General features: G+C 45.3%; 1 protein-coding gene across 2 annotated transcripts in view; it reads right to left on the bottom strand.

The window, feature by feature from the left end:
* Nucleotides 1-9,564, bottom strand: part of LOC120018791 (sodium/calcium exchanger 2-like) — a 29,154-nt gene extending 19,590 nt beyond the window's left edge. For both annotated transcript variants that reach the window (XM_038962003.1, XM_038962002.1), the window contains exons 1-5: nt 9,379-9,564; nt 2,833-2,970; nt 2,321-2,548; nt 1,692-2,033; nt 836-1,291 (exon numbers count right to left, since the gene is read on the bottom strand). In XM_038962003.1, coding sequence (XP_038817931.1) covers nt 836-1,291; nt 1,692-2,033; nt 2,321-2,548; nt 2,833-2,970; nt 9,379-9,450 — 1,236 coding nt within the window. In that variant the 5' untranslated portion in view covers nt 9,451-9,564. The remainder of the gene's footprint in view (nt 1-835; nt 1,292-1,691; nt 2,034-2,320; nt 2,549-2,832; nt 2,971-9,378) is intronic.
* Between the last annotated feature and the right edge of the window lie 5,867 nt (nt 9,565-15,431).

Below are 15,431 nucleotides of genomic sequence, written 5' to 3'. Positions count from 1 at the left end.
TTCACTGTAGTGTCCAAAACATCTTTCAAGCTGTCAGTCATTCCCTTGGCAGCAAGAGCCTCTCGGTTGATGCTGCAGTGTACCCAAGTGGTGTCGGGAGCAACTGCTTGCACACACGTTACCACTCCACTATGTCTTCCTGTCATGGCTTTTGTGCCATCAGTACAGATATCAACACATCTTGACCACCAAAGTCCATTTGATGTCACAAAGCTGTCCAGTACTTTAAAAATATCCTCTCCTGTTGTCCTGGTTTCCAGTGGTTTGCAGAAGAGGATGTCTTGTTTCAAAAGCAGGTATTGTTTCAAAACATCTCCTGCCATGTCACTGATGTGTCGCGAAACAGTGTTGTTTGATGAAGTCATTGTATAGGTTTTTGGGCCTTTTCCCCCAGCATTGTCCCAGCCATATCCGTGGCAGCAGGAAGAATTCAGTCCTCCACAATAGTATGGGGCTTGCCTGTCCTAGCCACTCGGTAGCTCACCATATAAGACACCTCTAGACCCTTCTTATTAATGGTATCTGTTGCTTTTATACATGTGTTTCTAATCGAAAGTCGTCTTTATTCTCGCTCCAAAAACTGCCGTGGCGTATTTTTTCAAATTGCCATGTTTTGTTTCTAAATGTCTGCGCAAGAGTGAAGGTTTCATCGAGTTGTGAGATAGTACTTTTGCACATATAACACACTGTGCCTGAGGAAAGGCACTACTCCCAAGCAGGTCTAACGACCTAGCTGGGGATCTGCTAGGCAGCACAGTTGTGCAACGATTATTGCTATAATTAATTATAACTGTACTTTACTGTTTCCTTTCCTCCCCTTCCACTGACCCCTCACCTTGATCTCCTTGCGTGTCTCTCCGGGTTTGAACACCAGCGTTCCCTCGCTGTACTCGTAGTCGGACCCGGCATTGGCCGAGCCGTCCTCGGTCCGGTAGTCCACGTAGAAGGTGCTCTCCCCCAGGCCCCCTTGACACACCACAGCCAGCCTTAGTACGCCGCAGTTCTCCATACACTGGCTGTGGGTGCTCTCAAACGCCAGTCGGCTGCACTCAGCCAGGTCGTCGTCCTCGCAGACCACTTCCTCGTCCACCGCGGCGGCGCGGCGGGTGTGGTCGGCGGCGTGCCTCTTGAGCACGTTGCCGGCGCCGGTCATCATGCGCGTAGCCTGGATGCGGTAGAAGGCGCGGCTCTTCTGCTGATGGAGGAGGGCGTAGTAGTTAGCTAGATCTACCAGCTGATCCAGCTCCTTGTCCGGAAACTTCTGTTTCAGCTGCTTCAGAATGCGGATCACCTGGGGGCAGAGGAACAGGGGGTGAAAAAAGAGGGACACAGACACACAACCTCGACACAGAGAGAAAGTTTGTAACTCTTGTAGGTTCAGCACGTTAGTAGCTCTTAATAGTCTCCTTTGCTTGAGTGTGTTTGTATGTGTGGTTGAGGTGAGTACCTACAGTATGTGGGTGTTCAGGAACTGCCTGAGTGTATCCTCTTCATCTCTTTTTACTCTCTCTAACCCCACTGTGCCTTTATATATTCCTGAGAGGGCCTATGTGGGTGTACATGAATGGGATGAGTGTATCCTCTATAACTCTTCATCTCTCTCTCTCTCTCTATCCATACTGTGTACCTGTATCCCTCTTTCTCTCCCCCTGACGTTCTTGAATCCCTCTAACAGCAGGTCTCTCTCTCACCTCCTTGCGGCTCTCGTCTAGCTCCTTGGTATTCTCTACGGTCACCATGGTGCTGTTGGAGTTGGGCAGATAAGCCATGGTGCCCGCCGCATTGTTGGCACCATCCTGGTAGTTCTCACTGGGCATCATTCCCACCCCCCCTCCGCTCGGAGGGAACTTTCCGTCCATAATCATCTCGAAGCCTTTCGGGGTTGTGTCCCCCTCCGTCTCCACGACGATGCCGTGCTTGTCGGCACGGTAACGCTTGGCCATGTACTTGTAGAAGAGCAGGCGTCGGTCGGCGATCCAGGCCAGGATCACACACACTGGGAAATAGAGCAGGGTGACCAGAGCCTCCCACACCTGAACACACACATACACACACACACAAAGACAGGGGACCATTACAAGACATACATCCAAACTGGAAGGGGGTTGATTGTTTGGTTACACACACATACAGTATCTATACACATTTGCTAACACACACACACACACACACACACACACACACACACACACACACACACACACACACACACACACACACACACACACACACACACACACACACACACACACACACACACACACACACACACACACACACACACACACACACACACACACACACACACACAAAAGTGTACCTCCACTACTCCGGGTGAGATGACAGAGAGGATGAGGAAGAGCCAGATATAGGCGAAGATACTCCAGAAGGCTGTGATGAAGAACACACGCAGGTGTTTGATCTTCCTGGTCTCTCCTTCAGGGATGACCCACACACAGATGGCGATGATCACAAACATGTTGAAGGCGGCGCTGCCCACGATGGTGCCAGGGCCCAGCTCACCCGCCTCAAACCCATGCCCACACACCTAACACCGGGAGACAGAGGAGAGGAAGACCAAGAACTTTTCCTTTTGGAGAACTTTTGTGCAGTATAAATCAAAAAGGCCATGTCATAAAAAGGCCAAATGTTATGTTGGTAAGATTTCACAATAACTTTAAAGTAGATATCCGTTTCTTTTTGTCATTTTCAGCTTCATTCCAGTACTAGTATACACTGCAAACACGGATATGTTGTCGCTGGGGGGAGTATTTTTGATGTGACACCCACTTATGAGTTGTGCTCGGGGAGTCTTTATGACACGACACCCACCTCGATGACAGACAGCAGGATCTCTGGGGCGGAGGAGCCTAGAGCCATCAGAGTCAAGTTGGACACAGTCTCGTTCCAGATACGTACAGTGGCCACAGATGTCTCACCGCTTGGCATGGTGATGGTCACCTCCTTCTCCTGCAGGACAGAGAGGGGTCACACACACACATGAATGCATACATACACACACACAGGTCATCACTCTATTCCCCCCATACCATTCCAGTATCTCACCACCAGACTCATACATATCTTAATCTCATCTAGCCAGTTACTATAAAAACAACTGCTCATAGGCCAGAGATGGTAGTGGGAAGTTACAGATTTCTTTCTTCTCCACATATAAGCATGACGGATGGTATTTACAGTATCCTACCATCAGGGAGGACGCGACCCTGACAGAAGGGAAGGGGACAATCTGTTATTCTAATCTAGTGAATGGAGGAGTGATGGATGGCGGGCTATGGAGACTCAAATTTTATTAGTCGTATGCACGGGATACACATGGTATACAACGTCCTACGAAATGCTTACTTGCAGGTTCCTTTACATTTACAGTGACCTTGACATGTAGGGTTGGTTAATTTTACTGAAGTGGGCTAAATCAGGGTCACAGAGTGTTTCTTGGTAATCTTAAACAAATCTACTTTCAAACAAAGGTATACACCTCACACACATGGTTATGGGCTTAAAAAAGAAGAAGACATCTGTACCATGTCAGATAAAGAGTTGAAATCTATTCAATTTTGAGATTGCATCCCAGTATTACCCCTTATATCATCACAGAAGACTGAAATATAACAAAACCGTTTGATATAGAAACCTGATGTTTATTAATGATGAAATTATGAAAAATATGAATAACATTCCACCTATGAGGCCACTGACTCATTTGACTGCCGGAAATGGCTACGCCATCCCACCATCCCTCAATCCCCATCCCTCCATCTCCATATCCCCATCCCGCAATCCCTCCATCCCCATATCCCCATCCCTCCATCTCCCCATCCCTCCATCTCCATATCCCCATCCCTCCATCTCCCCATCCCCATCCCTCCATCTCAATCCCGCCATCCCCATCCCTCCATCTCCATATCCCCATCCCTCCATCCGCATATCCCCATCCCTCCATCCGCATATCCCCATCCCTCCATCCGCATATCTCCATCCCTCCATCTCCATATCCCCATCCCTCCATCTCCATATCCCCATCCCTCCATCCCCACATATCCCCATCCCTCCATCTCCATATCCCCATCCCTCCATCTCCATATCCCCATCCCTCCATCCGCATATCCCCATCCCTCCATCCGCATATCTCCATCCCTCCATCTCCATATCCCCATCCCTCCATCTCCATATCCCCATCCCTCCATCCGCATATCTCCATCCCTCCATCCACATATCCACATCCCTCCATCTGTATCCCCATATCCCTCCATCCCCATCCCCACATATCCCCATCCCTCCATCCGCATATCTCCATCCCTCCATCCACATATCCACATCCCTCCATCTGTATCCCCATATCCCTCCATCCCCATCCCCACATATCCCCATCCCTCCATCCGCATATCTCCATCCCTCCATCCACATATCTCCATCCCTCCATATCCGCATCCCTCCATCCTTATCCCCACATCCCCATATCCCTCCATCCCTCCATCCGCATCCCTCCATATCCATCCCCATATCCCCATCCCTCCATATCATCCCTCTATCCCCATCCCTCCATCCGCATCCCTCCATCCGCATCCCCATTCATCCCCATATCCCTCCATCCCCATCCCTCCATCTCCATCCCCCCATCTCCATATCCCTCTATCCATCCCCCCCTCGCAGAGAGCCAGCATAAAATCCAGACACTCTCATAGTGTGCTTAAGCTTGCATTACCTCAGGACATACAGTGGAACAGCCCACCTGTTACAATACACTCCAATTAGGTGACTGGGGTGGTCTAAATCCTTCATAATGGATGAACTTCTGGAAATTACTCTCATGATAGATGCTCGTATTGTGAACTTACGAAAAAAAATGGTGTGTAATTTGCTCGGTCAGAGAGAAAATTGAAAAAGGGATTATGAACAGATGTTGAACGCATGGTTGGCTATAAAGAGGACAATATTACAAACAGATAACTAGTAAATTCACAATGGTGTCCGATGGCCCAACAAACTGAAATGGATTAATAACGCGTGAAAAAATTATTAACTGCCCCAGTTAATTGATTATTTAATTGATTCCAAGGCTAGAATCTATTTCAGTTTCTTGTCAGCAGAGTAATCCAATTCATAGCAATGTCAAATAGTCTGGACCAATTATCTAAAGCTTTATTTTTTAATTTCACCTTTATTTAACCTGGTAGGCAAGTTGAGAACAAGTTCTCTTTTACAACTGCGACCTGGCCAAGATAAAGCAAAGCAGTTCGACACATACAACAACACAGAGTTACACATGGAGTGAAACAAACATACAGTCAATAATACAGTAGAAAAATAAGTCTATATACAATGTGAGCAAATGAGGTGAGATAAGGGAGGTAAAGGCAATAAATAGGCCATGGTGGCGAAGTAAATACAATATAGCAATTAAAACACTGGAATGGTAGATTTGACAGTAGATGAGTGTGCAAAGTAGAAATACTGGGGTGCAAAGTAGCAAAATAAATAAATAACTACAGTAGGGGAAGAGGTAGTTGTTTGGGCTATTTATAGATGGGCTATGTACAGGTGCAGTGATCTGTGAGCTGCTCTGACAGCTGGTGCTTAAAGCTAGTGAGGGAGATAAGTGTTTCCAGTTTCAGATATTTTTGTAGTTCATTCCAGTCATTGGCAGCAGAGAACTGGAAGGAGAGGTGACCAAAGGGGGAATTGGCTTTGGGGGTGACAAGTGAGATATACCTGCTGGAACGTGTGCTACGGGTGGGTGCATCTATGGTGACCAGCAAGCAGAGAAGGCGGGACTTTACCTAGCAGGGTTTTATAGATGACCTGGAGCCAGTGGGTTTGGCGACGAGTATGAAGTGAGGGCCAGCCAACAAGAGCATACAGGTCGCAGTGGTGGGTAGTATATGGGGCTTTGGTGACAAAACGGATGGCACTGTGATAGACTGCATCCAATTTGTTGAGTAGGGTGTTGGAGGCTATTTTGTAAATGACATCGCCAAAGTCGAGGATCGGTAAGATGGTCAGTTTTACGAGGGTATGTTTGGCAGCATGAGTGAAGGATGCTTTGTTGTGAAATAGGAAGCCAATTCTAGATTTAACTTTGGATTGGAGATGTTTTATGTGAGTCTGGAAGGAGAGTTTACAGTCTAACCAGACACCTAGGTATTTGTAGTTGTCCACATATTCTAAGTCAGAACCGTCCAGAGTAGTGATGCTGGACGGGCGGGTGCAGGCAGCGATCGGTTGAAGAGCATGCATTTAGTTTGACTTGTATTTAAGAGCAGTTGGAGGCCACGGAAGGAGAGTTGTATGGCATTGAAGCTCGTCTGGAGGGTTGTTAACACAGTGTCCATGGAAGGGCCAGAAGTATACAGAATGGTGTCGTCTGCGTAGAGGTGGATCAGAGAATCACCAGCAGCAAGAGCGATATCATTGATATATACAGAAAAGAGAGTCAGCCTAAGAATTGAACCCTGTGGCACCCCCATACAGACTGCCAGAGGCCAGGACAACAGGCCCTCAGATTTGACACACTGAACTCTGTCGGAGAAGTAGTTGGTGAACCAGGCGAGGCAATCATTTGAGAAACCAAGGCTGTTGAGTCTGCCGATGAGGATGTGGTGGTTGATAGAGTCGAAAGCCTTGGCCAGGTCAATGAATACGGCTGCACAGTATTGTTTCTTATCGATGGCGGTTAAGATATCATTTAGAACCTTGAGCGTGGCTGAGGTGCACCCATGACCAGCTCTGAAACCAGATTGCATAGCGGAGAAGGTACGGTGTGATTCGAAATGATCGGTGATCTGTTTGTTAACTTGGCTTTCGAAGACCTTAGAAAGGCAGGGTAGGATAGATATAGGTCTGTAGCAGTTTGGGTCAAGAGTGTTCCCCTTTTGAAGAGGGGGATGACCGCAGCTGCTTTCCAATCTATGGGAATCTCAGACGACATGAAAGAGAGGTTGAACAGGCTAGTAATAGGGGTTGCAACAATTTCGGCAGATAATTTTAATAAGAAAGGGTCCAGATTGTCTAGCCCGGCTGATTTGTGGGGGTCCAGATTTTGCAGCTCTTTCAGAACATCAGCTGACTGGATTTGGGAGAAGGAGAAATGGGGAAGGCTTGGGCGAGTTGCTGTGGGGGGTGCAGTGCTGTTGACCGGGGTAGGTGTGGCCAAGTGGAAAGCATGGCCAGCTGTAGAAAAATGCTTATTGAAATTCTCAATTATAGTGGATTTATCGGTGGTGACAGAGTTTCCTATCCTCAGTGCAGTGGGCAGCTGGGAGGAGGTGCTCTTATTCTCCATGGACTTTACAATATCACAGAACTTTTTTTGAGTTTTGTCACAATCGTTGGAAGCTTTCCGAGCTAAAGGATAGCTGATGACCGCTAGCCGTGGTTAGCTGAATACTAACGTTAGCTAGTGAGCTGGCTAGCTTCTGTTGTGGATTTCGGATACGAGGTGAATAATACTTTTGGGGGAAAAAACAGATCCACACCACATTTTGTGAGGCGGGTTGCATGAGAGTGTTTTGAAAAAATATATAAAAAGATATGCGAAGAAAAAGATACAAAACATATATACACGGGACAAGACGAGGACAAAGGACGTCTGACTGCTACGCCATCTTGGAAACCTTGAAGAAGCTATAGAAATAGAATATAAACGCAATAGAAGCGTTGTCTCTTGTACTGTTGTCTTTAGAGGACTGTTTCACTTTGATGTCCTTTTTCTTCTGTCCTTATTTTGTCTTTCTTTTCTTCTGTTAACTAGATATTCTTTGTTATTCTTTGTTAGCTAGCTAGCTTCTTCCAGGAGAGTCCCTAGCAACTGCTTAGCAACTGGTAAACAATTCAGCTAGCTAAGATAACTACAATTTTATGAAAAATAGTTACTTTTTCCAAAGCCTATCTTCTTTGTTTGTTGCTTGTTTTGTCTCCAATTCAGTCTTGCAGTTTTCTTTTGCTTTTTTCCAATGTATTTCACTCTAAAAACCATGTAAATTTCAATATTTGTAGGAACTCATTTTTTTTTATCAGATGGAATCAATAATTCACTAAGTCTCATATTATTTTCCAATTGTTTCGTTCTGTACAGAACCACTATTTTTTGGGGGTCGCGTTCCACTGTTCCGACCAGCAAAACTTTGAAAAGTACCTGTTTATATCATTATTTTCTGTTCCTTTTTTAACTAGCATTGAAAATCCATTCTTCTCTAATAAAAAATCTCTTCCCATTGTCTTTTTTTCTAAGATTTTAGTTTTTTAGTTTTAACAATACAAAACATACACATATAAACGACATCACACAAACATCAACTACATCACACCTGCCCAGACGAACATGCTCACAACCCCATCTCCAGCGCCCGCATCATTCTCCGCCACATGGCCTCAAATGGCACCATTTTGTTTCTCTCCGTCGCCCGCGCGCTCTCTCCCCATCTTCTGAATCATGCTGAAACGTCAGTAGGTTACAGTAGCCTATGCTTCGGAGGGGGAGGGGCAGGTAGCTTACACACGTGCACACACACTGGCAAAAAATTTCAGCTGGCAGGCAGGCAGACACTGGAAGAAGTTTGAGTGACAGAGTGAGGGCTTTACATAGGCACTTTGTTGCATTTTTTGTGGGACTATAAAAACATGCCCGGTATGTAAAATAATGCTATTAACCGGTTCCCATGCTTTTAAAATAATGGTTCTGTTCCGGAACAGTATCTATCACTGTCGTTCCTGGATCTGTTTCTGTTCCTTGAAAAATGTTATTTTCCAGTTTTGTTCCCTGAACTGGTTCCAGCCCAAGGTTAGAATCTATTTTAGTTTCTTGAGTCAACACTATCTCTCGTCAGTAGAGAAATCCAATTCATAACAATGTCAGAATCTGAACCAATTACCCAAACTTTAAATCAGATGGAACCAATAATTAAATACACTAAGTCTGCATATCAGGATGTGTTTCAATGAACATACTGTAAATAGTGGAATTCCATATGGGCCCAAAGTCAGTCACTACAAGAAATGTGAAAACCCAAACATAGAAATAACACGTTCATTTGAGCTGTCTGTGGTAACACCGAAAAGCAAGGCGGCATTTCTGGAGAAAGAAACTGTTATGTCTATCACCTCTGCACAGGCGAGTTTTACAATGACTTTATCATAGAATGTTCAACCTGTTTCGATGTTCACTGTGTTTGAGTGACAGTTAATGTAGTCTAGGGAGAGGTGAGAGAGAGCCAACCAATGGGACTAAGAGTGGGAGAGCTCTCTCTGTAGAAATACAATCTCTTCATTCTATTTCTATGTAATTTCCATTATGTGGTGAATGACAACTCTACATAAACACAGTCTATCATATGAGTCAATCTATCACACAGCACCAACCTGTGAGGTTATGACCTCGATAGAGGCCATGAAACGGTCTGCGATGATGGACACTCCCAGGAACATGTACATGAGACAGGTGAAGTAGACCACGGCCCTGGCCACCTGGTCGCCCAGCCCGGGGCTCAGGGGCTTCCACACGGGCAGCAGGGTGCCCGGCCTGCACACCACCGGCTGCGAACACTTTGAACTGCCGCCCAGCCCCGTGCTGCTGTTGCTCCAGAACTCCGGAGACATGGAGGGATAGGACATGGTGGAGATGGAGCGGTTCTCTTCCTCTCCTACTCCTCCTCGTAGAGACTCCAGGGCGCAGGGTGAAGGAAGGGGGAGGAGGAGGAAGAGGAGGAAGGGGACGGAGGCAGAAAGAGAGATGGGGAGGAGTGCCATGGTGGAGAATGCCGGGGGAAGAGAGGGATGAGGCGGACGAAGAGAGACGAGGAGAAGATGCCAGGGAGGGGTAGGACTAGCTCACCTAGGAGGAGAGAGAGATGGATAGAAGAGTAAAGAGAAGACAGAGAAAAGAGAGAGAGAGAACAATACTTGGTTAGATGTTGGGCGTAGCCAGCAGCAAACATACACCAGCCTTTCATGGACCTGTAAATAAATAAACCATCTACCTCAAAATCATTTTCAGTTTTTTTAAACTAAATTAAAACTGAACCATGAGATATTACTGCAGTTGACATAGAATAAATCATTTTTCAACCATCGTCCTTGTTTCCAGTTGCTGTTGAAGGTTTCCAACTGCAATATGAGAACAAAAATGTCAACATGCACATGAATAGTAAATGTTAAAGTCATGCCCCTGAATCATGAATATAAACCTTTCACGGCTATTCAAGTCGGAGGTTCCCAGATTGGCCTACGTGCTCTCTGCTTTCTATTGACAGGAGAGACAGACAGATAGAGAGACAGAGAGAGACAGAGAGATAGATAGATAGTTCATGGCGGATTCTGTGATGACAGTGCTGTCATTAAAGCCCAAAGCGGAGGGGAGAATGTTGGCCCTGGAGAGAGAGAAGGCTGGGGTTTGGATGGGAGAGATAGTTCATGGTGGATTCTGTGACGCTGTTCCAACAGGCTTCGTGACATTGCACCAGGCTCTGCACAAAGACCTGTTCCCTCGGTCGAGAACACAATGACCCTGAGAGCCAGAACACTGAGCAGCAAGACACTCAGAAACTCTCTAACACACTCTCTCTTGCTGTTAAAGTGGGTCAGTGTCCATGGCTGACTGGCAGTGTGGTTTTGAAGCGGGATGTACAGAAAGTTAGTTTCTTTGCTTGCTTGTTTGTTCTACTAGCTTGTGTCCCAAATTGCATCCTATGTACTATATAGTGCACTTCTTTTGATCCAGGCCCATAGGGAATAGGGTGCCATTTCATTTGGGATGAAGGGGCTAGTGAGTAGAATTGTTGAACAGATACATACAACTTTAGGCCTGTACATACACTCACATGTCCAGTATATGAGGGTGTGTGTGTATACAGTCGCTGTTATTCAACCATTCTTTCACCGGGTGTCATTTACAGCCCAATGTATCTGTATGTATTGTATTGTGTGTAGTTTCTGTGAGCAGTGTGTGAGCACCATATGTAAGGGAGAATGTATAGAGCAGAGAGCCAGTTTAGTCGATTACAGTCACAATGTGAGACCTGCTGAGGATAGCCTGGGGTGAAGACACCTGGTCACACACACGCACGCACACACACTCAAATGCGTACACACGCACACTCTCTCTCTCTTTATCTTTCTCTGTCACGTTGCCTGTCCAGCGTTAACATTATAGAGCAGCCCTTGAAAGCTTATCCATCTCAATACACTTGTCTATATACAGTATAATTTGACATGCACCAGACAACAATAAGTAGGATTTATCTGACAGAAAATAATTGTATTACATGCTTGTACTGCTATAGACACATCCATCAAACATACACATGCCAGTGTATGTCTGAATAGTCATGAGTATCCCTTTGTCAAAAATATTATATTGAGAGGCTGCCCAAAAACCATCCTCTAATGCATTTGCAGTAGGAATATCTCAGGTTATATGCAATGCATTGTTGCTACTGCAGGTCATACTCAGTCTGGGATTCTATGTAATTGGTCTTAACGGACAACAGTAGAAGATATTTCCGTACACATACATACACTTGAACTCACACATGCACACACTCGCTCACTCACACATTATTTTGTCACACACACACACACACACACACACACACACACACACACACACACACACACACACACACACACACACACACCCACACACACACACCCCTCCAGTGTGCAGTCGTGTTCGGTCTGTCTCCTCAGGCTGACAGTCCAGTCTGACTGATGGATGTCTAATGATGCAGAGCTGATGTAGCCCATTTCCGTACTGCACTCTACCAGAATGCACCTCCAGCACCACACTACCATACCTGAATATCAAGCAGGAGAATAAGAGAGGGACACTGTGGGAAGAAGGGGAGGATGGCTGCTTACACTGGGTCTGCGCTTGTTCAGAGAGCAGCACTCTCTGGATGGGTCTTAAATGGCACCCTATTTCATATCAAGTCCACTGCGTTTGACCAGGGCCCATAGGGCTCTGGTGAAAAGAAGTGCACTATATAGGGAATATGCTGCCATTAAGGATGCAATTTCTATTTCAGAGTAGAGTGTTTGTGTTGTGTTCCTCTGTGACCTGTTAATCAGAGCCACTCCAAGGCTGGGGGACAACATGGAGGGATGCTGCAGGACAAAAAAAGAGGAAAAAGGAATCTGAAGAGATGTTTAAATGGGAGATGCGATGAGAGGACGGTTGAGGTGTCCATGAGAGGAGGGTTGCTGATACTAAGTATAATGGACAGGGAGAAGGGGGAATTGAATGTAGAGAGTGAAAAAGAAAGAGAGAGAGAGAAGGGCAGAGCGAGAGAGGACCAGAAAGAGGACGAGAGAGAGGAAGAGAGTGAGAAAACCATAGAGAGAGAGATGAGAGAGGGAAAGAGAAAAAATAAATAGTGGGGTAGTCCTGCTATGATGAGTGCATTAATAGATATTCTCAGCACGGCCAGAGTGTTTCCATGACGACCTGGTGAAGGTTTGGGAGGGTGATGCATCACAGATGGAACAGGAGAGAGAAGAAGAAAGGAAGGAGAGAGAGGGAAGAAGATAGGAAGGAGAGAGAAGAAGAGAGGAAGTAGAGAGAGGGAAGAAGAGAGAGAGAAGAGAGGAAGAAACAAAGAGCCTAGGAGGACTCTTCGTCACAAGCATACTGCCTTTCATGGACGTGTCCACTAGTGTCCTCTGTGGCTGGGTATTGTGGGGAAGGGCTCTTCAAGCAGCCCGGTTGGCTAGGCTGGATCTGGGGGCGGGACTCGGGGCCTGGGGTATGTATAGCTGCCTCATCAAAACTGCTGAACCGCACGAACGCACACACGCTCGAAGCAGATGTAAACACACAATCCTGCACGTACACAAACACACACAGTCAAGAAGAATCAGCTTGGGCCTATATTTCTTTGTGACATTTATGTGACCTGTGACATTTATGTGACATGAAGCGCTTTGTGGTTACAGATGTGCAGGCAGTGACCTGCATACACACACGAAGCACAGAGAACAGTGAACAGTGAACATTGACAATGAACATTGAATCCAGAGACACATGAGAAGAAGTGAATTGGGACGGAGACTTGATTGAATTGGAGTTAATATGGAAAATTGCTGTTTAATTATAATTGCATATATATATGAAGGATTAGGATAAGTCATTGACGCAGCATCATCCGTGTTTGGCCGGGGTAGGCCGTCATTGTAAATAAGAATTTGTTCTTAACTGACTTGCCTAGTTAAATAAAGGTTAAATAAAAACAAATTAATAAAATAAATTGGTCTGGTCTGGGGTGACCCCTAACCAGAGCTCTAAGAAAGGGAAGTCCATTTTTGGGCATAGAGACTGAAAGAGGCACCACTCTGGTTATGCTTGCATGCATCAGGCAGAAGTCTGGGCTTGTGCACACCCACGGACCCGCGGACCCACGGACCCACGGACTCACGGACTCACGGACCCACGGACCCACGGACTCACGGACCCAGAGTTAGAGTATGTGCCCAGCCTTGGGTCAATGGTACCTGATTGTAGTCAGGTGATAGCTAGTGCCAAGTAGGTAAAAAAAAGTTGATTAAGGAGTAAAAGGCCTATAGCATGTGTATGGACGGAGGTTAGATGGGGTGCAGAGATAGATGCTGTAAGAATGTATAATATTGCTTCATTTAAGGTTGGGTAAGAATATGCATATTATGGAAGGAATGGATGAAACGTATTAAACTGTGGTAAAGCTGACCTAACCTGAACCAACCCTTTTCTCATAGCTACTTTGAGGAAAATTGTACTTTGCCTATGATATGTGGTTGTCCCACCTAGCTACAGTATCTTGAGATGAATGTATTAACTGTAAGTCGCTCTGGATAAGAGCGTCTGCTAAATGACTAGAATGTACAAATGTAAGTGAAGCTGTAAGGTATATAAGGAGATTAGATCTTTCTGTCCCTTACGCTCATTCATGCCTTGGTCATTGATGCATTGCTACAGCTGTAACGGATGTGAAATGGCTAGCTAGTTAGCGGGTACGCGCTAGTAGCGTTTCAATCAGTTACGTCACTTGCTCTGAAACCTAGAAGTAGTGTTGCACCTTGCTCTGCAAGGGCCGTGGCTTTTGTGGAGCGATGGGTAACGACGCTTCGTGGGTGACTGTAGTTGATGTGTGCAGAGGGTCCCTGGTTCGCGCCCGTGTCGGGGCGAGGGGACGCCGTAAAGTTATACTGTTACACAGCTTTATAGTTTGAGTTTATTATTATTATTGTTATTATTACTCATTATTAATATTCTACTTTGTTTTTACTGTTAAGTTTTAGGTCTAGTCTAGGAGTAATCTTTAAGGTTACCTTACTGATAGATCTAAGTAGTGGATTAGAGTTCTCGATCACCATTGAAATACTATTTGTATTGTAAGAGAGGTAAGACCCCATTTTCTTATTATTAAAAGCTGTGGTTCTCATACAATTTGAATAGACCAAAAATTGTGCATTGGTAGCCTAACAAGGTGTAGATAAGGGAGCTGGACATATCTTGATTTATCAGCTTATCATACTGCTTGTGTGAATTTGTGATAATAATTGGGACTATTCTACCTGTTTACCTTATTATTTTACAACCCTGTGTCATCAAAAGAGTCATACAAATGTATGTTGTTCAAAATCAATGAGAGATTTTTAAGTGATTGTGCAAATTATTGGTTGAAGTTTGAATGGAATTAGTCTAGGCTTTAGCCAGGCAGATTATTGTGTAATATTCTAAGGTGGAGGCCCTTACCAAATAAGTGAGTAGGTGGAGGGGTGAGGGAGTCAGGATATTAGACTTGAGGATTGCCCGCCACACTGTAAAAGAAAAGCCCTTGTATACTTTGTTGAGTTCAGTCCCTATCCGAGTTAGCCTTTCTGTAAGGTTGAGCAGCCATTATCAGACCGGCAGGTGTCAGACACGGAATGTCTGGTGGGGGGGGGGGGGGGGGGTAGTGTAGCTTTGTCAACACACAAGATTCCACTTCCAAACTTTGCATCAAACATTTGCTCGGGGAGATCTGTTCTGCTTAGACCATACTGTTCAGGCCACTTTAGTCAGTGTGACAGATGTGTAAGCGCAAACAGATAGGAGGATATATGTAAGTCCCTCTTCAATCTCTAGTAATACGGCCAAGCCACTGACATACACTGCCATTCAAAAGTTCGGGGTCACTTAGAAATGTCCTTGTTTTTGAAAGAAAATCTAATTTTTTGTCCATTAAAATAACATCAAAATGATCAGAGATACAGTGTAGACATTGTTAATGTTGTAAATGACTATTGTAGCTGGAAACGGCAGATTTTTTATGGAATATCTACATAGGCGTACAGAGGCCCCTTATCAGCAACCATCACTGCTGTTTTCCAATGGCACGTTATGTTAGCTAATCCAAGTTTATAATTTTAAAAGGCTAATTTATGATTAGAAAACCTTTTTG

The sequence above is a fragment of the Salvelinus namaycush genome, chromosome 23, assembly GCF_016432855.1.
Source record: "Salvelinus namaycush isolate Seneca chromosome 23, SaNama_1.0, whole genome shotgun sequence".
In the NCBI taxonomy this organism is placed as follows: domain Eukaryota; kingdom Metazoa; phylum Chordata; class Actinopteri; order Salmoniformes; family Salmonidae; genus Salvelinus; species Salvelinus namaycush.
The sequence above is the reverse complement of the archived record's forward strand: the minus strand, read 5'-3'. Positions and strand labels throughout refer to the sequence as shown.